The sequence below is a fragment of the Lynx canadensis genome, chromosome E2, assembly GCF_007474595.2.
Source record: "Lynx canadensis isolate LIC74 chromosome E2, mLynCan4.pri.v2, whole genome shotgun sequence".
NCBI lineage: Eukaryota > Metazoa > Chordata > Mammalia > Carnivora > Felidae > Lynx > Lynx canadensis.
In genome coordinates, this window is record NC_044317.1 from 54,483,112 (window position 1) to 54,504,438 (window position 21,327).

General features: G+C 52.7%; 3 protein-coding genes across 3 annotated transcripts in view; all 3 read right to left on the reverse strand.

The window, feature by feature from the left end:
* Window positions 1-1,825: 1,825 nt before the first annotated feature.
* Window positions 1,826-7,056, reverse strand: LOC115503276 (kallikrein-8-like). Its single transcript, XM_030299404.1, has 5 exons — window positions 6,987-7,056; window positions 6,349-6,508; window positions 5,929-6,188; window positions 3,186-3,319; window positions 1,826-1,981 (listed from the first exon to the last, which is right to left on the reverse strand). The coding sequence occupies exons 1-5, from the start codon at window positions 7,054-7,056 to the stop codon at window positions 1,826-1,828; spliced, it is 780 nt and encodes a 259-aa protein (XP_030155264.1).
* A 1,928-nt stretch (window positions 7,057-8,984) lies between these two features.
* Window positions 8,985-13,735, reverse strand: LOC115503279 (kallikrein-9). The gene is made up of 5 exons (XM_030299406.1): window positions 13,693-13,735; window positions 13,352-13,508; window positions 10,853-11,123; window positions 9,574-9,705; window positions 8,985-9,137 (listed from the first exon to the last, which is right to left on the reverse strand). Exons 1-5 carry the CDS (start codon window positions 13,733-13,735, stop codon window positions 8,985-8,987), a joined length of 756 nt encoding a protein of 251 aa, XP_030155266.1.
* A 4,698-nt stretch (window positions 13,736-18,433) lies between these two features.
* Window positions 18,434-21,327, reverse strand: part of KLK12 (kallikrein related peptidase 12) — a 6,393-nt gene continuing 3,499 nt past the window's right edge. Inside the window, exon 6 of the mRNA XM_030299429.1 lies at window positions 18,434-18,586. Coding sequence (XP_030155289.1) covers window positions 18,434-18,586 — 153 coding nt within the window. The remainder of the gene's footprint in view (window positions 18,587-21,327) is intronic.

The window sequence follows — 21,327 nt, forward strand, 5'->3', positions numbered from 1 at the left end:
AACTGGTTTTGATTCAGTTGGTGTACAAGGATTTCTACACCATTTTATATATGCTTGAAATTATTCATAATAAAAATTCTAAAACAATTCTTTAGGCCGAGATGACCCTTGAGTCTCACCTCCAGAAATGCATCCCCAGCTCCAGGAGTTTACTATCAGGCATGAAAGACTTCCTCAGGATTTCTGGTATTCGGGGACTTTCACGGAGGACAGAGATTGATGTGTGTCATGCAAGACACCCACACCCCTTGCGGAGAATTGCTCCACCCACAGCCCACGTCCCAGACGACTCGTAGCCCCTGATTCCACATAGCCACTGATTGGATGGGACTGGTCACCTGACCAGAATGCAGTCAAACTATTGGCCATTCAATAACCTATCATGTGGCTGAAGGAGAAAAATTGACCTGGACCAATGGGATTCTCTCCTATTGGTATATAATGTGGGAAATCCCCAGGAAGCAAAGCAGTTGGTGGCAGGTATAGGTGAAGTTCAGCGGTTATGAAGTAAGGAGAGAGACTGGATAAGCGCACCAGGGAGCCAGCACCATGAAAATGCAGAAGCATGTAGAGAAAGGCGCCAGAGAGTCAAATAAATGAGTTAGAGGTTGGTAGCAAGAAAGGAATGAAACATACATGGAGATGAGATAGAGTGGAGCTAGTCCCCACCCCCCCGCACTCCTGTTGCAATTTATTTCTATCCTTACAATAACTACCCACTCCACGCACATCTTTCTCAAGACGACTTACATTTAGCCTCTGCTTTGATGAAAACTCCCTCCAAATCTCTTTTCCTCCATACTTCAGTTTGGGCACCTTCAATGAAGTGACTCATTGCCTCATACCACAGCAGAAAAGCTCTAAGCTGTGAGAAAGATTTCTGTTTCTCCTAAGGGGGGAAAAATAATCTGTCTCCCAGACTTCTGGGGGCTGTCCGTGTTCTATTTCTTCACCTGGGTGGTAGTTCCATAGGTGCATATTTAAGGTGCTGGTGTATTTCCTGCACTTTACATATCTTATAATTTTTTTAAATTTCTTAAATGTTTGTTTTTGAGAGAGGGAGAAAGTGCAAGCAGGGGAGGGGCAGAGAGAGAGAGACACAGAATCTCAAGCAGGCTCCAGGCTTGAGCTGTCAGCACAGAGCCCGCCGTGGGGCTTGAGTTCAACAAACCGTGAGATCATGACCTGAGTGAAAGCCGGAAACTTAACTGACTGAGCCACCCAGGCATGCCTCTTATAATTTTTAAAATGGGGAAGGGGAACTCTCCCTGCAAAACTTAGAAACACTTTAGCTGCTTGGAACAACTAAACAGAAATTCTTCCAGGGATGCTCCGTCAGTTAAGCATCCAATTCTTGATTTCGGCTCATGCCACGATCTCATGGTTTGTGAGTTCGAGCTCCACGTCACTGACAAGGTGGAGCCTGCTTGGGATTCTCTCTCTCTCTCTGCCCCTTCTCCACTTGTACAAGCTCTCTCTCTCAAAATAAATTAATTAATTAAAAAAAAGAAATTCTTTCAAATGTGTCTTTTGCAGGCCAACCCATTGGATATTTGGAAATCCTTGTGTGTCTTCTCCTCTGAATTTAACCTCCCATTCCTCCAAGCCCTTCCAGAAATAAAGAGGGTCACTCCAGGCAATGGTGGTAGCCAGAGTGGCCATGGGGTGGGGGGTGGTCCTGATCTCTGTAGACCACCCATCAAATGTCCCAGCAAGGCGCAGACCCCTGTCTTTCCATCCCTCCCAGCAAGGAGGAAGCACAGACAGGCAAGGAGCAAGGCTGAGTTGTGAGTTTATTGAAGCGGGTCCAGAGCTTGTCCTAGCATCAACCCCTGCTGCCTATGGTCTTCTTGATCCAGTCCAAGTAGCGGCAAATGTTGGTGTAGACACCAGGTCTCTCGGGCCGCCCACAGGGGTCTGATCCCCAGGATGTGATGCCTTGGAGAACACCATCACACACCAGCGGGCCCCCGGAATCTCCCTGGAAGGGGAGAGTAAGAGAATACTTTCACCTAAGATCCCCCGCTGCATCCCACATTTAGTACTAGTTCTGTAACTGATTGGTTCCTCTAACCAATAGGGATAAGAGCATTGTATCCTGGGACCAATGGTGACAGAGAAAGGTGGGGCTTCATGTACTGGGACACACACTGGGTGTGCAAGGGCAACGGGGGACATCCTGACCAAGGAGGGAAGAGAATGATGTCTCAAACGTCCAAGTCAGAAAGAAGACAGTGAGGATTACATGGAGGGGACTGAGCTGATGTCTTGGTTCCTGCCAGTGGCGAACAGATCTTTGAATCCGGTTACCAAAGAGAGAGGGAAGGAGCAGAGTTCTTGTGGTCTCACACACACACACACACACACACACACACACACACACACACGTGCAAGGGGCAATGGTGGGGTTTTTTGGGAAGAGATCTTTGTCTCTATGGAACTGGAACCATCCTGAGAGATTAGATTTCCTGGGAGGACACTGATGGAAATGATTTCGTTCCTGGCCAATGGGAAAGAAAGCATGGAAGCATTGTCTTCAGGGACCAATCATTAGCAAAGGGGGTGGGACTTCCATGAGGGAGACAAAGCTGGGGGAGCCCTGAAGACTGAAACTGCAGCCAAATAAGAACGACTGTTACATCTATGGCAAATCCCAAGATTTGTCATCTTGGGGATGGGGAGCTCATTGAGGGAGGGTTAAAGTCAATGGCACCATTCTCTGGCCAGTTGGCAAGAGAGTATTGCTTCCCAAGGAACAAATCACAGGAGAAGGCCACCATGCTAGGAAACCCAATCAGGTCCCAAAGAAAGGTGGCTGGCTACCTGGTCAGTGATAGAGTCAGCACAAATTCCTGCGGAAGGGAGCAGGGAGCTTGCTCACCCTCTAGCTTCAGACTCTTTCCCGCATGGACATCTTCTCTTGCTCCCTTTATCCCTTCCTCTGTCTGCACCCTATCCTGAAGACAAGAGTTCCCAAGAAAATGATAGCGACAATTTAGCGTTCCTGATCCCTGTGCAGTGTGACCTGCAGGGAGAGTGTGGCCTTCTCTGAACCTGCTTCCCACTCTAGAGATGGAGTATAACCTCTATGGGTGCTAAATCTTTGAGTTTCCCCTGATGCCAAGCCCCAAGCCTCCATGGGCATTGAAGGCCAAGGGAAGAAGGGGGTTTCAGAAGTCACTCACCTGGCATGAGTCGGCCCCATTGCTGTCTCCTGCACAAATCATACCATCTGTGACTTCCCCAGGGTAGACATCTTTACACTTCTTCAGGGGAAAGATTTCTACTTCTGCGCAGTTGAGGGTGTCAGGAAAATTCTCTGAGGGGGCAGAGGTTGTGAGTTCCCAGAGAGAGTAACCATTTCCCTCAGTCCCTAGGTGAATCTAACCTCCCTTCTGTACATGCATGGCTGCACAGGAGGGTTTTCTGACACCTTTTGCAGGGCACATCACGTCTCACCACATTAAACAAAGCTATGGCCCCTGCAGTTTCCTTTCCAACATCTAGAGAAAGGCTGTTGGACCTTACCTTCTGTTTCTTGCCCAGAGTCCTGTCATTTTCTTTCTTTCTTTCTTCCTCTCTTTCTTCCTTCTTCCTTCCCTCCCTCCCTCCCTCCCTCCTCCCTTCCTTCCTTCCTTCCTTCCTTCCTTCCTTCCTTCCTTCTTGCTTTTTTGCTTTCTTTCGTACTTTCTAGGCTTCACCACCCAGTGTGGAGCCCAATGTGGGGCTTGAACTCACAACCCTGAGATCAAGACCTGAGCTGAGACTCAGACTTGGATACTTATAACCAACTGAGTCACCCAGGTACCCCATCCCAAAGTCATTCGCAAATTAAGGATCAGGTGACTGAAAGACATGGAGGTGCCCCCTTGTGACACCTATGACCCTGTCTCTCCAATCTTCCCATCCCCAGACCACCCCAATTCAGCTAAATCCTACTTCTCCCAAAAGTCACTTCATTTTAGAAGCCTTCCCTGACCATTCTAATGAAGACACCACCCCTCTATCTCTCCCTATCCTCTTAACTCTCCATGATACTTCATTATATCACTTAACTCTACCTAATAATTCATTTTATATGTATTTTTGTTTATTGTCTATTTCCCCCACCTAGCATGCAAATCCATAGGATAGGGACTTCACACAATACAGCAGCTGGGACTGCCAGATGCTTACAAACAAATTGAATTAATGACTAAAAGTGGAATTAACCATGTAATGTACACCACGGGGAATATGGTCAATAATATTGTTACAACTTTGTATGGTGACAGACGGTACCTAGACTTATTATGGTGATCAGTTTTCAGTGTATACAAATGTCCAGTCATTATATTTACACACAAAACTAATAGAATATTGCAGGGCACCTGGGTGGCTCAGTCAGTTGAGTGTCCAACTCTTGATTTCAGCTCAGGTCATGATCCCAGGGTCGTGGGATTGAGCCCTGCACGAGGCTCCTCACTGAGCATGGAGTCTGCTTGAGACTCTCTCTCTCTCCCCACCCCCACCCCTCTTCCTAGCTTGCACTCTCTCTTTCTAAAATAAAATTTAAAAAATTAAAAATAAATAATAGAATATTGTGTGCCAATTATACTTCAATTTAAAAAAGAAAGAAAATGGAATTAGTCTTTCTTATTAACCTTTGAGCAATAGACTTGAAGGGAAAAAACTTCTATCTGGCACCTCCATTCTCCAGAAGCTGTATACTCACAATCTCATTGATTGTAAGACATCTGAACTCACAATCGCTTTTTAAAAGAGGGATACATTCATTCACCCATAATTCAGTCATCCATGCATTCATTCAACAAATATTTATTGAGTACCTACTGTATACCAAGAACCATCCTGAGCACTAGGAATGCACCATGAAGAAAAGAGCTTTAACCTGAACCCTTATGGAGCTTAAAAATCTATTGGTCAGGGGCACCTGGGTGCATCAGTCAGTTAAGTGTCCAACTCCTGGTTTCTGCTCAGGTTATGATCTGACGTTTCATGGGTTTGAGCCCCGCATCAGGCTCTGCTGACAGTGCTGAGTGTGCTTGGGATATTTTCTCTCTCTGTCCCTCCCCTACTCATTCTCTCTCCCTCTCCCTCCCTCTCCCTCCCTCTCTCTCTCTCAAAAATAAAATAAATAAACTTCAAAAAAATCTGTTGGTCAATTATCCCTATTTTGCAGATGAGGAAAGTGAGGCCGAGAGATGGAAAGGGACTTGCCCAGAAAAAAGGGCAGAGCATGGTGTGAACTGACCTGACTGATTCATGAGCCAGTGGGTTTCCACAGTGTCCCTTGTCTCCTTAGAAGTAAGAGCCAGAAGTAAGAGTCCTGGCTTTGCTGCTTCTTGGTGAATCACACGCCTCTCTGAGCTGAGCCTCAATTCTTTCACTGTGACGTAGGGTGAGGAGCTGCCTGGACTCTGAAGTCCCAAAGGGAGGGCTTCAATGGAGGTCCAGACTTTTTGGGTCCAGAGTGAGGAATGAGCTGGACACTAGACTATGCGTCCTGGGGGAGGAAGGGCCTGGACTCCTGGGTGTAAAGAAAAAGAGTTTCTGGTGCCAGGAATCGTGGGTTCAGGAGGGAGAAGATCGTAGGAGCCTGTTTTCTTGGGCCACGGAGGAGCCCATCTACCCCAAGCCTGTTAAGATTATATAAGACCCTGTGCTGTGAAAGTTCTCATAACATGGCACTCTCCACCACTCACGCATCCATTCATTTTTCGGGAACCTGCTCTAACAGTCTGCTAGTTTGCTTCCTTTCTCCCACCACTCCTGTTAACATTCTGATCTTTGGGGTTTCCAACATGGGCCACCTGTGAGTCTCAAGCTCACAATCACTGTCCCTTCTCTGTCTCCTTCTGGAGCCAGAGCTTTGCCAATGGCTTGGGGTCCAGCGGGCCAGCCAGCTTCTCCTCTGCCTCCTACTACCTCGGGGGCTGGTGACGGTGCCCCAGCCCGAGATGGTGCACTTCTGGCCAACTTGAGGGCAGTGATCCGCCAGGTTGATGGGCTTCACTTGGGGCCCCAGGGATGCCTGACCACGCAGTCGGATGAGCATGACATCATGGCTGTGGTCCTCGCTGCTGCTGTTGTAACAGGGGTGTGGGATGGACTGAGCCACAGCCATTTCTTGCTCTGAACTGTCCTTTTTCTTCAGGCTGTGTTCCCCCAGGCGTACCGTGTACTTCCTGTAATGGTGGAGAGTAGTCTGGGACCCAGGCAGGAGTATGAGCCCCTGGCCCCCTCCTCCCTCCTCCAGCCCTCCTCTTTCAGAAGCTCAGTCTCCAGCTCTCTTCTTTGCCCCTCCCCTCAGGCCCCAGCCCACCTCTGCCCCAGGCAAAAACTCACTGTTTTTTACAGTGGGCTGCTGTGAGGACCCAGTTGTCATCGATGAGGACGCCCCCGCATAGCAGCCGGACACCCTGGAACAAGGCTGTCTGCCAAGGCTGTGAATGGGCCTCACACTCCTGGCCACCCAGCACCTTGGACTCCTGTGCCCTCAAGTGTCCTGCAGCAGGAGGGAGAGGGTTGGATCACCACCCCCTGCGGCAGTGGAGGGGCCAAGAAAGCCGCTATGGGTTCAAACAGACACACGGCAAGTCGTCTGCCTGCCACCTCACATGTCCACACGCCCTCACACGCGAGGTCCCTGGCTTGCCACACAGATGCACACGTACACTCATTGAAGCCCATGAGTCACACGAAGTCACACACCCAAGCATGCTTCCACATGCATTCACACGCCCGTATACTCCCGTGCGTATCTGCGCCCCTCAGCAGGCAGCCCTGCAGGCTTGGTGTGCTCATGCAATGGGCAGCAGGACCTGACGCACTCCTGCCAGCTGCCATGTGTGTGTGCCCCCATCCGCCCTCGGGAAAGCCTGAAGAAGCTCCCACACGTGATCGTGTGTTTCACACCCCCCACCCCCATGCCATCACAAGCACCCACTGTGGCATTCCCGAGGTTCCCGCCAGGCCCCCCTCACCTGTCCAGGCTTCCAGCACCAATAGCAAAAACGTCCAGATCCAGACTGCAGCGGCTGGGGGATGTCCCATGGTGGGGTCTGGGAGAGCGAGAAGGCAGGGCTGAGACCTGAGGAGGGGGGAGAGCTAAATCCTAGGAGGATCTTGAAATAAGGGAGCAGCGCATCCGAAGCCATTTTTGTGGGTCCTGCAGGAGGAAAGGGCTGGGGATCCAGATTTCTTAGGTTGAGGAAGAAGGGGGCAGACCCCAGATTTCTGAATCTGAGGAGGGGAGGTGGGGGCTGGATTCCTACATTCCAAGGAATGGAAGAATTAGGGTCCTGGACTCCAGGATCTGAAGGAAGAGGAAACTGGGAGTTGAGATTCCTAAGTCTTGGGGCAGGGGGGTGGAGAAGGGGGCCAGGGGCCAGGTTCCTAACTCTTGAAGGAGGAAGGGGTAGTCCTGGGGGAGGAGGGGCTCCGGCCTGATGCCTGTGTCTGAGTACTTTGGCCTCTCACCTTACAGAATCCAGGGGGCGGGGTCACCGACTGATTCAGACCCAGAGGAAGAGGCCCCGGTACTTCAGCTCCGTCTGCCGAGTACTAGATTCTGGAGGCTTTTAACTGGGAATCCCCGCCTCCTGCTCCGCCTCCTCCCCCTCTGGAGCCTGCAGAGCACCAGGGAACTGGAACTCTGTGTTTGAGAAGGAACTGAGGGGCTGAAAGAGAAATCTTGAAGGAGGAGGAGCTGGGATCTGGAACTCCTCGGGCTTGGGAGAGAAGGACCTCAGTGCTGTGACTCCTGGGTCTGAATCAGAAAGGGCTGGGGACGCGGACTACTGGCTCCGAGGGGGGGGGGGGGGCGGGGGGAGGCCGGGGACCTGGACTCTGGGTTCAGGGGAGGTAGGGGCTGGGCGTCTGAACTCCTGGGTCTGAGGAAGGAGGGGTCTTGAGGCCCGGACTCCGGGTCTGGAAGTGGGGGCTGGGATTCTGGACTCTGGGTCTCAGGGAGGAGGGACTGGCGTTCTGGACTCCTGGGTCTGACGGTTGGGGGGAGCGGGGGACCCAAACTTTTGGGTCTGAGAGGGGAGGGAGGATAATATAGGCGTGAATTTTTGGTCTGAGGGAGCAGGGGGTTGGGGGCTGAATTCTTCAGTCTTTTTAGAAGGAGTGACTTGGAGCCTGGGTTCTTGCGGGAGCAGGGGGCTGCTGTCACTACCTCGGAATGGAAGGAAGGTGAGTCCTCTTGGTCTCGACTTCTGAGGGCGGATCTGGCCCCGCCCCCTGCCCCCTGCGAGATCCGGGATGTGGGAAGGCAGGTTTGGGAGGCACCGTGACCTGGTTTCCCCTTCCCCTGGGGGAGACGGGACCGGCCCAAGCAGAACCCAGCGGCCTTGCTGCAATAGGGCTGATGGAGACAGACTTTAGGCAGGACCTGCTAGGGGCTTAGGGGGAATTGCTGTACGGTGGCCGTTCCCTGTCTGCCCACCGCCGCCCACCCGTTGCCCTTCCTTCATCCCACGGAGCAGGCGTACGGAAGGCGCGGCTACGCGCGTTTATTGTAAAATCTTCCATTGGGTTCTCAGGCTGGGACCCCGCCAGGATTCAAACGCCCAGGGGCGGGGCCATGAGGGGCGGAGCCCGACAGCGCCTCAGTCCCTAGTGGGGGAAGCTGCCGCGCCCCTGACGTCACGGGGGTGGGATCTCTCACGGAGGAGGCGGGGTTACAAGGGGCGGGGTCCAGAGGGGGAAGTCTCATTGGGCAAAGCTCCGAGGGGAGGAGCTCCCCGGGCGGAGCCCTAGGCGAAGCTGTTCCATGGGGGCGGTGCCAGCTCTCGGTGACATCATAGAAGGCGGGGCTACAGGGGCGGAGGTGTCTCCCTGTCCTTTTCGACGCCGTCGGCCAACAGGGGGCGGAGCCTGAATATGCAAAGTGCGTCTCCGCGCTGCCGAGGCCGGAGTCCGGCAATTCCCGGCTCCCCTGCGCCCACCCTTCTCTCTTGGTCCTGAGGCGCGAGAGCTCAGTTGTCCTCCATGGTCTTTCGGATCCAGTCCACGTAGTGGCATACGCTGGTGTACACGGCGGGGCGACGGGGTCTGGAGCAGGGCTCGGCACCCCCAGACACCACACCTGCCAGGGTCCCTTCGCAAACCAAAGGGCCTCCAGAGTCACCCTGTGCGCGGCAGAAGAGCAATGAAACTGTTAAGCGGGTGTATTCACGATATTACCTTTCTCCCAGGAAGCCCTCCTCTCCTGACACCTTGGCGTCCAGGCGGCCCGTCCCTCCTCCCTCAGACCCAGGAGTAAAAGCTCATACCCCTCACCTCAACCCTGCACCCAGCCTTCTGGGATCCTAGTCCCCTCTTCCCTCAGGACTTAAAGTCTGTTCTTTAAGACTAGTCTCCTCTTTCTTTAGATCCTGGACTCTGGGCCCACAGTCCCCTTTAAATCCAGGAATCTTGGTCTTGGCCCCATCTTCTCCCAGGACCCAAGTGTCCCAGATCCCCACTTGCTTTCACCCAGGAAGTCTGGGGCCCAACTCCCTAATTCCCTAGGGCCCAGGAATCTGGCAAGATACCCATTCCCCGCCTCCCCAGAGCGGGACTCACCTGGCAGGAACCCCGGCCCCCCTCCCAAAGGCCGGCACAGAGCATACTGTCAGAGATGTGGCCCGGATATGCCCGATGGCAGAGTTTGTGCTCCAGGATGCTGATGTTGGCACACTGTAGCGTGAGTGGGTACTGCACTGTTGGCAAAAGAGGTCAACCCATAGAGGATCAGCAGTTGTGCCCATCACACTCAGAAGCCCCTCCATCCAGACCCTTCCCTAAGGAGGACCCATAGAACCACAGCATAAGACTCTCAAAGATAGAAACAAGACACAGTGACAAAAAGAAATCACAGCGTGAAAGAGAAACAGATGTTTGAGGAGAGGGAGAGAGCCAGAGAAACAGAGTCAGAGAGTCAAGAACCAAGAAGAGATACATGATACACAGAGAAAAGCAGAGACCATACCAGGAGATAGACCTCTTAAGGGGAAAGAGATTCTCAGGAAGCAATGAAGAAAGAGAGGGAAAGAGGCCCAGAAATGCCAAGGACAGTGAGATAAAGGGAGGAGATATTTATGGTCATTGGAAGAGAGATAAAGGCTTAAAAGATACTAGATACAGACAGGGAGACACAGCATGTATAATATAGATATCCATATCCATATACCCATGTATATGGATATTGACAGGCAAATAGAAGTGGGTGGAGGGGTACTGATGGCATTGTTGGGCTTGACAAGCAAATAGAAGTGGGTGGAGGCGACTGTGCAGCCACAGCAGCCACTGGGGGGCACTGTAGTGAACCAGAGAACCCACATCCGGTCTGAAGCGGGCAGCCTCCACCGATTCTGCCCAATGGCCGCTATTTAGGCAATGTGGCTCCAACGTTGCCAGTTCTTTGAATTTTTCCAGCAAACGCAGAAATTTGGCTTTTGTGTAAAATCTCCCAGGCTTTAGTTGTTGGCAGCAACAAATTCAGACTGTTTTTTCAAGGCACTCTGAAAACTGATGCGAGGAAGCTAAATATGGCTAATGGGTTGCTGATCGGTGACTCTGAGAGAGTCACTCTGTACACCTCATTTCCATTCCAAGATGCATGTATTTTCACATTGAAACATCTCCAACATCCAGGAAGGGTCTTCCAGCAAATGGTGTCATACAAGGATTAATGGGACCTTATTTCCCCCCTGTTCTTAGTGGTTGTAAAATAATGATGCACCTTCAATGTATAGCGTCTTAAAATTTTTCCCTATCTATCAGATGAAAAGGCAGAGACAGACAAACAGAGGGGATTCAGACCGTCAGCGTGAGACACAAGGGATTGAGTTGTGAGCAACACTGTACCCTTAGGACTGGACACGGCTCCCCAGCCTGAGATGAGGCACTGGGTGCCTGGGGAGACGCAGGTCTGGCTGAGGTTGAGGGGCTGCACAGCAGGGCCCAGATGTGCCTTCCTGGGCAGACGGATCAGCATGATGTCATCATTATGGTCATGGGCTCTGAGGTCCTTGTTGAACCCAGGGTGGGGGAAGAAGTCCGTGACCCGGAACAGTTGCTCTGGACCCTCCCATCTCCAGAGGTGGTGCTCCCCAAGGCGGACCCACAGATACCTGTTGGGACAGGCCTCAGAGGTCAAGCTGGGTGTCCACCAAGCTTGGGTGCTCCACAAGCCACACACTGTCCCTGGGCCCCCATCATCTCTGTACGACCCAGAGTGCTGTGTGATTTTAAGCAAGGTATACACCCTCTCTGGGCCCCAGCTCCTCACTCCATCCTTTCATCTGCCTCTACCTTTGTAGCTCTCCCCCCAAAACTCACACCCCTCCCAAGTCCCGCACCAAGTGAGTCGCCTTCCTTCCTGCCCCACCTGGAGCCTTAAAGGTGACCTGGGTCCCCTGGAAGTGTGTAGGCACATGGAGGCTCCACCTACCATACAACAACAGCCCCACCTCCTGCCCCCACAGGTCTGGTGGCTTTTGCGGGGAGTGGCTCTGTGTGTGTGTTGGTGTGTGTGTGTATGCATGGAAGGGGATGGGAAATGGAAAATCCCCAAGTTAGGGGTCATCCGTGAACTCAGGGTTTTCCTGTAGCCGTATGCCTTACCCTCAGTGTGTGTCTTCCTGAGGCCTACCCTCAAGCTCTCTCACTGCAAGCCCAGTCCACGTCCCAGGACAGCTGGGGACTATCTGGGAGTATACGTGTCCATTCCTCAGCCTCTGACCTCTGTTCCTTAGGGAACAGGCTTCTGATTGAGAATTCAGGATTTAAGGAGTATGAGGTGTTATTTCTATCTTTGACTCTCTGTCACCTCGTTGCCTTGGTTCCATATCTGGGAAATCAATCCCCCCCAACTCGTCCCAATGCCTAAATCTTTTCTACCTCCATATCTCTGCTTCTCTCCTTGGCCTTTGGGGCTGAAATCTGAGCATTGTTCTCCTAGCCTGAAGCACAGACCTGAGCTGAAAGAGACCCTATCGTGGAGCAATGACTGATGGGAAATTCCCACACAACATTCTATACCAACCCCATGTGCTTTATTCCTGGAGGGAAGAATATTGGAACAAGGTGAATGACTCCTTTCCAGAGATAATATAGAAAAGATTACTGAATCATTTAGATTCTCATACTCTGGGCATTAGAATGCCCAGAATCTAAATTCTAGAATTCTAAGATTCTAACATGTTAGGAATTCACAATTCTAGAATTCTATGTTCTAGAATGTTATGAATTCAATGTTCTAACATTCTAGATTTCTCTGGATCAAAAAGTCTGAGGGGGGGTGTTAAATTACCTGAGTGAAATCAGGAACTGAAAGAGCCTAGAATTCTAGTATCCTGGGACTATAAGATGAATTTCATCACTCTAGAATTCTATAAATCAATGGTTTTCGAAATTCAGGAAGCTAGGGTTCAAATAGTTTGAGGCTCTAGAATTCTCTGAATTAAAACCTGGGGGATTTTAAGAATCTGGAATGATAGCATTCTGGGATGTTTAATTCACCAGATTCTAGACATTCATGAATAGAAGCTTCTAGAATTCTATTGATGCAAGATTCTAGGATTCTGCAAGTCTTAGTATTCTAGTATACTCTGAATACAATATTCTAGGACCATGAACATCTATATTCAATGAACCTACCTAGAAACTGAATCTAAGATTCTAGAGTTGTGCTATCCTATACAACTACTGAGCACTTGAAATGTGGCTCATCTGAACTGAGAGGTGCCGTATGTGTAAAACGTACATCTGACTTCAAAGGCGTAGTATTAAAAAAAAAAAAAAGACTAAACGGTCATTCATAAACATTTAAAAGTGGATTGCAAATTGAAATAATATTTTGAGTGTGTCAAAGCAAATCTATTATTAACATTAATGTTAATCATTTCTTTTTCACTCTTGTAATACACGTACTAGAAAATGTAAACTTACCAGTGTGGCTGGAGTGATTATATCCTCTGGGGGTAGAGCCGGACTCCTAAGTTTCTACCACTCTCTGAATCTCTGATTCTAGAATTCACTGAATTTCATGGATCTGAGATTTCAGGAGCTCAAGACTCTGGATTTTTCTGGGTCAGAGTCCAGGCTTCTAAGAGTTTCAAATTTTAGACTCCAATAATTAGATTACTTGGGACTCTAGAATTTGGAGAGTCAATTCTAACAGTTGAGCTTTTGGGAAAAGAAATGAAGGCTAAATCCTTCCTGCCCACAGCTCCCTCCCTCCCTCCCTCCGAAGGCCCCTTGACCCCACCCCCACCCTTTCCTTATCCTCTCCCCCCTCCTCCTCCTCCTCCTCACCGCCCCCCCCCCCTCGACACATAGTGGTGCCCGGGTCGCTCACCGCTTGCGGCAGTGGGCAGCTGTGAGCAGCCAACGGTCACTGATGAGGGAAGCTCCACAGAAGAGGCGGGTGAGGAAGAAGAGCCCGGCCTGCCAAGGCTGCGAGTTGGGGCGGCATTCCTCGGCCCCGATTGCTCGGGTATCTGCCCCGCCGTGCCCTGGGGTGGGGTGGAGGCAGAGGGGTAAATGACAATCACGGTGGGAGGGCTGGGGGAGACCTGGGAGATACCTAGCAGGAAGGGGAAGGGCAAGCGTGGGGGGGGGTGGAGAGCGGGGGAGGGGGTGAGGGGTCTCTCAGGGGGCCGTGGGCACAGGCAGCAGGATGGGCAGCAGGAGCCTCACCTGTCAGGAGAGAAAGCAGAGCACAGACGAGTCCCAGCCTCATGACCTCGGGGTGCCTGGGTCTTGAGCATGCGTTGGGGCGCTGGGTGCTTCTTTAAGGTAAGCCATGCCATCTCCTTCCTCCTCTCTGGGGCCGCCCCTGTGATTAATCTGGGTTGAGAAATGTCCCAGGAGGAGGGGGAAGCCCTGGAGCCTTGACTGGGGGCCTTGGGAATGGAGGTGATGCGGGAGACCCCCCCCCCCCAGCAGGGCTTGGTGGAATGAGGGAGGGGCCCTGGGATCTCCAGAGAGGGGAACCCTCATTCCCATGATCTGGGGATGTGGGACCTGGATACAGGATATCCTGTGATCTGGAGGAGGAAGAGGGATAGGAAGATGATTCCTAAGGCTGGGTCCTGAGGTGGAAGCAAATTTATCTTGAATGAAGCTTGTGGTGAGCTGTGACCAGTGTCCTGGGCAGGAGGACGCCCTTCCAGAAAGCAGGCTGAGGCTGGGAGAAAGAACAGAGACTCGGTAGGAAGGAGGCAGGCAGGATGGGGCAAGGCAGGGAAAAAGAGAGAGAAAGAATTAGAGAGAAGGACAGAGATAGAAGGATCAGGGGTGAGAGAAGGAGAGAAAGGAAGATACAGACTGAGCAAAGCAGAGACCACAAGGAGCCACAGGCCCCTTCCCGCAAGAACAAAGCTCTCTCCTAGAAGGTTGAGGAAATATGGTCCCAACTGGATTAACCCACTCTTGGCATAAACTACCCCATCCCCTTCATATCGCTACCCACCAAGGACCCACATGCCCAACATACCTGGAACTTAAGTGCTTTCCTTTTCTCTTAATACCACCAGATCTTGGCCAAGTCCTGAGAACATTGCCCGTTTTTTTTTTTTTTTTTTTTTTTTTTTTTTATCTCTTCTCCTCCATTGCCCTTCCCATCCGCCCATCCTACCTGCCTCGATCCCCATCCCTCCTCCTCATCAGGTGGACAGCCCCTGCAGGGCCAAGCCCAGATGTGACTCATCTGTGTGTCCCCAGCATCACCCTTTCAGGGCTGCGCTCTTCTTGGGAGGCCTCAGGAGATGTTAATTAAAGGAGTGAATGTCTTTCTCTATATTCTTTTCCTGGTAAACTCCTACTCATCCTTCAAGACTCAGCCTAAATGCCCCCTCCTCCAGGAAGTCTTCTGTGATTTCTCAAGGAAGAGTACATCTTTTCCTCCCCTGGGCACTCACAGACTCCTCCACTTTCTGTTGCTGTAAGCCTGATTATCACTCTGGGGCTGGGCTCCTCTTGAGTGTGTACTTGATGCAATGCTTTAGAGCATGGACTCAGGGGTGCCTGGGTGGCTCAGTTGGTTAAACATCCGACTTGAGCTCAGGTCATGATCTCATGGTGCAAGGGCTCGAGCCCCGCATCGGACTTTGTGCTGACAGCTCAGAGCCTGGAGCCTGCTTCGGATTCTGGCTCCCTCTCTCTGCCCCTCCCCCACTCACACTATATATGTCTCTCTCTCTCTCTCTCTCTCTCTGTCTCTCTCAAAAATAAATAAACATTAAAAAAATTTTTTTTTTTAGAGCATGGACTCTGGAAGTGGACCACCAGGGTCCAAATCTCAATGCTGGCCATTATTAGGTATGTGACCTTGGGCAAGTCACTGGACCTCTTTCAGCTGGCCCATCTATTAAGAAGTAATAACAATTCAGGTCGCGGGGCGACTGAGCAAATTAACCCATCTGAAGTCTTACAACAGTGCTGGGCACCTGGTAAGCATTCAACAAATATAACACGTTTATCCATCTCCTGTAGAGTCCCATGCTGCCCCCATTACAATACATGTCACTCGTGGTTGTTGGGTGTCTTACTCTGTCTCCAGAAAGGGAGGTCCATCTTTTTTTTTTTTTTTTAATTTTTTTTTTAACGTTTATTTATTTTTGAGACAGAGACAGAGCATGAACGGGGGAGGGGCAGAGAGAGAGGGAGACACAGAATCGGAAGCAGGCTCCGGGCTCTGAGCCATCAGCCCAGAGCCCGACGCGGGGCTCGAACTCACGGACCGCGAGATCGTGACCTGAGCTGAAGTCGGACGCTTAACCGACTGAGCCACCCAGGCGCCCCGGGAGGTCCATCTTTGAGACCAGAGACTGAATAGACACTCTGTGCTAGGTGCCATTCTGACTGCTATTGATAACATCTTGACAGCTCCCTTCATTGACTGTCCTGGCGGGTAAGCATTTCGTGCATATTATCTCATTTAACTCTCATAGGAGTCTATCCTATCTCTATTCCACAGAGGGGAAAATTGAAGTAGAGAGAGCATTCAAGCAATTTTCTCAAGGTCACAAAGTGACAGAAATGCATTTCCTTCTCTACCTGGTACATTCCTACTTATCCTTTTAAACCCCATGCAAATGTCCCCTGATCTGAGAAGACCTCCCTGTCTCCTCAGAAAGAGTCTTTGGCCTCTCCTCAGGGCACCCTGTGCCTCCTTCTGTTGCAGCGCTGATCAGTTTTTGTCATTCATTCAACAGTGTATGGAGTGGTTTCTGTGTGCCAGGCACTGTGCTGGGTGCTTAAGAAAATCACAGCGAATAAATCCGAGTCCCTGCTCTCAAGGACTGAGTTGAGGGAGACAGGGGACAGACAGATCATCAAGCAGTAAACAAATAAATGAGGTCGTTTCAGCTCTAACAAGTGTTGCAAAAATAAATAAATAAATAAATAAATAAACCGAGCAATGGATTGTTGTTCCGGTAAGGGCAGGAGACCCCTATAGCCAGGGCAATCCTGGAAGTCTTCTTTGAAGAGGTGACCTTTGAGTAGAAACCTGAGTAAGCAGAAACCTGAATGACAAGAATGGAAGTCTTGCCTGTCTCCCTGACCTGACTAGCAGCTCCTTGAGGGAGAGCTCAAGCTGATTCATCTCCAGGACCAGCTCAATAAACACTTGTACTGTGATGATTACAGGAATGGGTGATTTGCCTTTAAAAATGAATCGAGGAGCGCCTGGGAGGCTCAGTCGGTTGGGTGTCCGACTTCAGCTCAGGTCATGATCTCACAGATCTTGAGTTCAGGCCCCGCGTCGGGCTCTGTGCTGACAGCTCGGAGCCCGGAGCCTGCTTCGGATTCTGTGTCTCCCCCTCTCTCTGCCCCTCCCCCGCTCACACTCTGTCTGTCTCTCCGTCTCTCAAAAATAAATAGACATTAAACAGATTTTTTTCAGTGAATCAAGTTTTCAAGTTCCCACCTACTTTGCTTCTGATTCTTGCATGACAAACTCCGCTGATATGCCTGATTGGCGTTTCCTGGGTGTGCTAATGGGGGTGGAGGAAGGAAGCTGGAGAGGCTCAGGGCTGGAAACTGTGGGCCAGGCTTCTGTGGGCTCTGTGAGCGCAAGGACCGTGTGGTTGGCGTCGCCACTATGTTCCCAGTGCCCAGCATCAGGCCTGCCATATAATAAGTGCTCAATAAATTGGTGTTTGAAAGGGCAAACAAGAACAACCTGGCTGGGAAAGTTCTGCTGTGCAGATGTTCAGCTGATGTAGTTAATATCTCCAGAGTCCAGGCTAAGTGGAGACACCTCTGCCTGGATTCTGTGTGTAATACCCTCCAGCAGAGAAATATTTACATGGAGATACTTTCAGGGAGAGGAAAAGAACTCTTCTCCTTCCAAAGTTTCGGGGTGAAATTTCAAAGCCCGTTTGGAGCGGGTTGGGCGCGGAGGCAGACTGGGGGCTGTGGGTGTTGGATCGGAGGGCGAGAACGGAGATACAGAGTGGAGCTGGGACTGGAGCTTGTGGTTGGTGAGGGAATGGAGACGATCTAACCAAGAACTTTCCCCTAAATCTCAGAGGGCTTCTTTATGTCAACTTAGCAACTGAGGTGGGGAGAGTTCCTCTGGTCTTAGAGGCTGGGATGGGTCCAGGGTAAGGTCCCTTGGGTTCCCGTGGCCCCAGGAAGGCAGAGAAGGTACCAGATGACTCAGAGGTGGCCCAGCTCCTGCTGGCACAGGAGGGACTGGTGTCAGGCGGACCCAGATGTGGCAAACAGTGGGAGGGAGGGAGGAAGTGGTTAAGGGGTGCTTCGTGGAACTTGAGAGGAGGGTGGGGGATGTGATTCTCCCATCAACCCTGAGGGCTGGGGATGGTGAGGGGGAGCTTTGGACTGGGGGCTACTCCTGTGCTCTTCTCCCCGGGACACAGAGCGACATACGTTCTCACCAGGACCTGTTGGCAGGTCATGACAACAGGTAACATTTAGTCAGGTCTCACCACCCACTGTGTTAATGCTTTACTGATAATTACCATAGCAACCTACACACTCATGTTATATCATAGTCTCCTCACAGTGGGAATATGAGGTAGGCACTTCATTGTCCTCAATTTCCAGGTGAGGAAATAGAGGCCCAGAGAGGGTGCTTAGCTTGCTTGAGGTCACACAGCAGGGAGTGGTAGAGGAAGCCTGGTTTGGTGAGTGACAACCCCTCTCAGAGATGGGGTGACCACCAGCTTCCTTGTTTCTCTTAAATTAAAAAAAAAAAACAAAACTTTGCCATCGCTGTTGGCAGTTTGGCTCCAAAGCGGCAGAGAGCAGCAGTGGGTGGGGGGTGGGGTGGGGTGGTTAAGGGAGGAGGAGAGACATCAGCAGGTGTGGATGGGCAGCGGAGGTTCGAGCGGGGCAGGGGAGGAGCCCAGCCCCCGCAGCTGCCCAGGAAGGGAGAAGAGGCCGCTGGTAGAGGCTCCGGGCCTGGGGGTCAGTTGGAGCGCAGGGTTTTCTCTATCCAGGAGGTGTACTTGCAGATTTGAGTGTAGACAGCTGGATGCTGAGCAGAGCCGCAGGGGTAAATGCCCCATGAAAGGATGCCCTGCAGGGTCTCGTCACAGACCAGAGGGCCACCAGAGTCACTCTGGGGGTGGGGGAAGGAGAGATCAAATAAATGCACCAATTCAAAGGCTGCCACTTGGGGCTCTGGGGGTTGGGTAGGGTCGGAGTTGTGTTTGGATAAAGATGAGGTTGGTGGGGCGCCTGGGTGGCTCAGTTGTTGACTGTCTGACTTTGGCTCAGGTCGCGATCTCACGGTTCATGAGTTCGAGCCCTGCATCCGGGTCCGCACTGTCAGTGCAGAGCCCACATTGGAACCTCTGTCCCGCCCCCCCCGCCCCTCCCCCATGCTCGCTCTCAAAAATAAATAAAACATTTTTTAAAAAAAGATGAGGTGGGTTAAGTATGAGCTGGGGTTGGGATGGGGCCGGACTAGGGGTTGTGGACATTGGATGGGGGGCGGGGAGCGAGAGTGGAGATGGGGTAGAGCTGGGGCTGTAGCTTGTGATGAGGTGGGGGGAGGTAGACATGGGCCAACGGAGAGGGATGGGGTGGGGGTCTAGGCTTGGGGATGGCAATGCTGTTGAGGACGGGGTCAGAAGTCGGTAGGGCCGGGCGCCAGCAGATGGACCCAAGGAGGTAGAGTCGGACGTGGGGTGGGGATGGAGGCTGGGGTAGGGATGGGCTCATGTTGGACACGGGGATGACACTGGGGTAGGGATGGGATCATGTGGGACACGGGGTGTAGGGTTGGGGACAAGGATGGGGCGTTCCGATTTCCCATAACCCTATCCTAGCTCCCATGAGTGAGACCCTCCCTGGCCAGTTCCTACCTGGCAGGGGTCCTGACCCTGGTCCAGTCCTGCACACATCATGTTGTTGGTGACCACACCAGGGTAGAAGACCTCGCATTCTTTAGGGCTCAGGACAGTGACCCTGGAGCAACTCAGGCCCTTGTTGTACTTCACTGACAGGAGAAAATAGGAGGTGATACTGTGGCCAGACCTCCAGTCCTCCAGGACTCAGGAGTCCAGATACCCAGACGGTTCCCATCCCAGACCCCAGGCCTCCAGCCCCTCCTTCCCCAGACCCAGGGTCCCACCCCCCCCAACCCCCTCCCCCCTCAGACCCAGGAGTCCTGGCCCTCAGTTCCTCTTCCCCAAGACAGGCTTCAGGGTGCCCAGCTCTTGCCTCTTCGGGTGGCCGTGGTGCCCCAGCCAGCCACCTGGCACTGGTCTCCCGGCTGGGCACAGCGGTAGGGCAGGCGCAAGGTCTGGACGCGAGGCCCCAGCACAGCCGGCCTGACCAGCTTCAGCAGCATGAGGTCATGTTCGTCTGTCCGCCGCGGCAGGATGGGGCCCAAGCCATGCTGGTACTTGGGGTGGACGATGGGGCGGGTGGTCCTGCGGAGCTGCTCGCCCTGGATAAGCAGCAGGTGGTCGTCCCCAACGCGAGCCCACAGAGGCCTGGGGAGGGAAGAGCCATGTGAAGGTAAAGCCTTTGTGGGGACGGGGACAAGACTCTGAGTCGGTGGGAAGGAGGGGACTGGCCCCATGGTGGGAGCCCAGACTCCTGGGTCTGAGGGAGAGAAACTGGGGGCTGGGACTCCTGGGTCTGAGGGAGGAGGAGGTGGGGGAGAAGGGACCTGGGGATCTGAGTTCTGCAGGAATTGAGGACTGGGGGTCTACCCGGGTAAGCCTACCACTCCTGTCCTTCCTCAATGGGGACTCGTGAGGTGAACAATGTCTTTAGTTCTAAAGTCCTAACCACACCGGACCCCCGGACTTGGGTCTGTGGCATGCAACTATCCACCCTTCAGGGGAGCCCAAGGAGTATCTACTAGACAAAGGGCAGCGGACGAGCCCGAAAGCCCTGAGAAGGATCTACAGCGCCCCCTGGAGGCCACAGCCCAACCCTGCCTCACCTCCTGCAGGAAGCCCTCCAGAACTGACTCCCGCAAGGAGCTGGGAGAGGTCCATACCCTCAAGTGCCCCAGCTCTTCCCGCCGCCTCCCCGGGGCCTGCCTCCACCGCCCCTCCGTGGCTGCCCTGAGGAGCTCCCCCTACTTGTTCCCGCAGTGCGCGGCTGTGAGCACCCAACTCTTGTCCACCAGGACGCCCGCGCAGTGGAACTTGAGGCCATCGAAGAGGGAGACCTGCCAGGGCTGCGAACCGCGTGCGCACGGGGCGCCGGAGGCCACAAGGTCCCAGTCGGTGTCGTTTCTGGGGAGCAGCACCGCCTCCGCGGCTGGAGAAAGAAAAGGGGCGGCGACAGGGCAGGAGCTGGGCTTGGGGCCACAGCTGGGCCGTGCGACGGGCCTGCGGGGCCCGCAGCCAGAACCAGGGAAGCTGGGGGAGAGGATTGGAAATTGGGGGTCCTGCAGGAACCGAATGGAAGTGGCGGAGAAGGACCGCGGGAAAGGAGAAGGAGGCGGGGACAGAGCGGAGTGGAGCTGGGGAGAGCGAACAGGGAGGGTCTGGAGGGACGGGGACAGCATGCAGCGCTCGAAGCAGAGGAGGAACAGAACCCGACCCGGCCACCAGGGGGCGGGGGTAGAGGAGGGCGGGCTGGAATAGCGCCGCTGAACGGCGAGAGGGCCGAGGGCCAAAAGCTGCGAGGCAAGACCTGGGAGATAATTGGGCGGAGTTAGAAGGAGCGGGGACAGAAGGGGACTGAGAGAGGGGACTGGGCGGAGTTGGAAGGAGCCGGGACCGAGAGGGACTGAGAGAGGGCACGGGGTTAGTCAGGGGCCGGGAAGGAAGCCGAGAGAAGGGAGGAGTAGGGATCCAGGCGCAGTGCAGGAGGCGCAATCCCCCAGAGCGGAGC

Bases quoted from the DNA above. Each gene is read 5' to 3' on its own strand.
- LOC115503279 (XM_030299406.1), bottom strand. From the start codon at position 13,735: ATGAGGCTGGGACTCGTCTGTGCTCTGCTTTCTCTCCTGACAG. The intron at 13,509-13,692 runs GTGAGGCTCCTG...ACCCCACCCCAG, and splicing joins TCTGCTTTCTCTCCTGACAG to GGCACGGCGGGGCAGATACC. The intron at 9,138-9,573 runs GTGAGTCCCGCT...TGCCGCGCACAG, and splicing joins GGGGCCGGGGTTCCTGCCAG to GGTGACTCTGGAGGCCCTTT.
- LOC115503276 (XM_030299404.1), bottom strand. From the start codon at position 7,056: ATGGGACATCCCCCAGCCGCTGCAGTCTGGATCTGGACGTTTTTGCTA. The intron at 6,189-6,348 runs GTGAGTTTTTGC...CCACCATTACAG, and splicing joins GCAGCCCACTGTAAAAAACA to GAAGTACACGGTACGCCTGG. The intron at 1,982-3,185 runs GTGAGTGACTTC...CTCCCCTTCCAG, and splicing joins ATGGGGCCGACTCATGCCAG to GGAGATTCCGGGGGCCCGCT.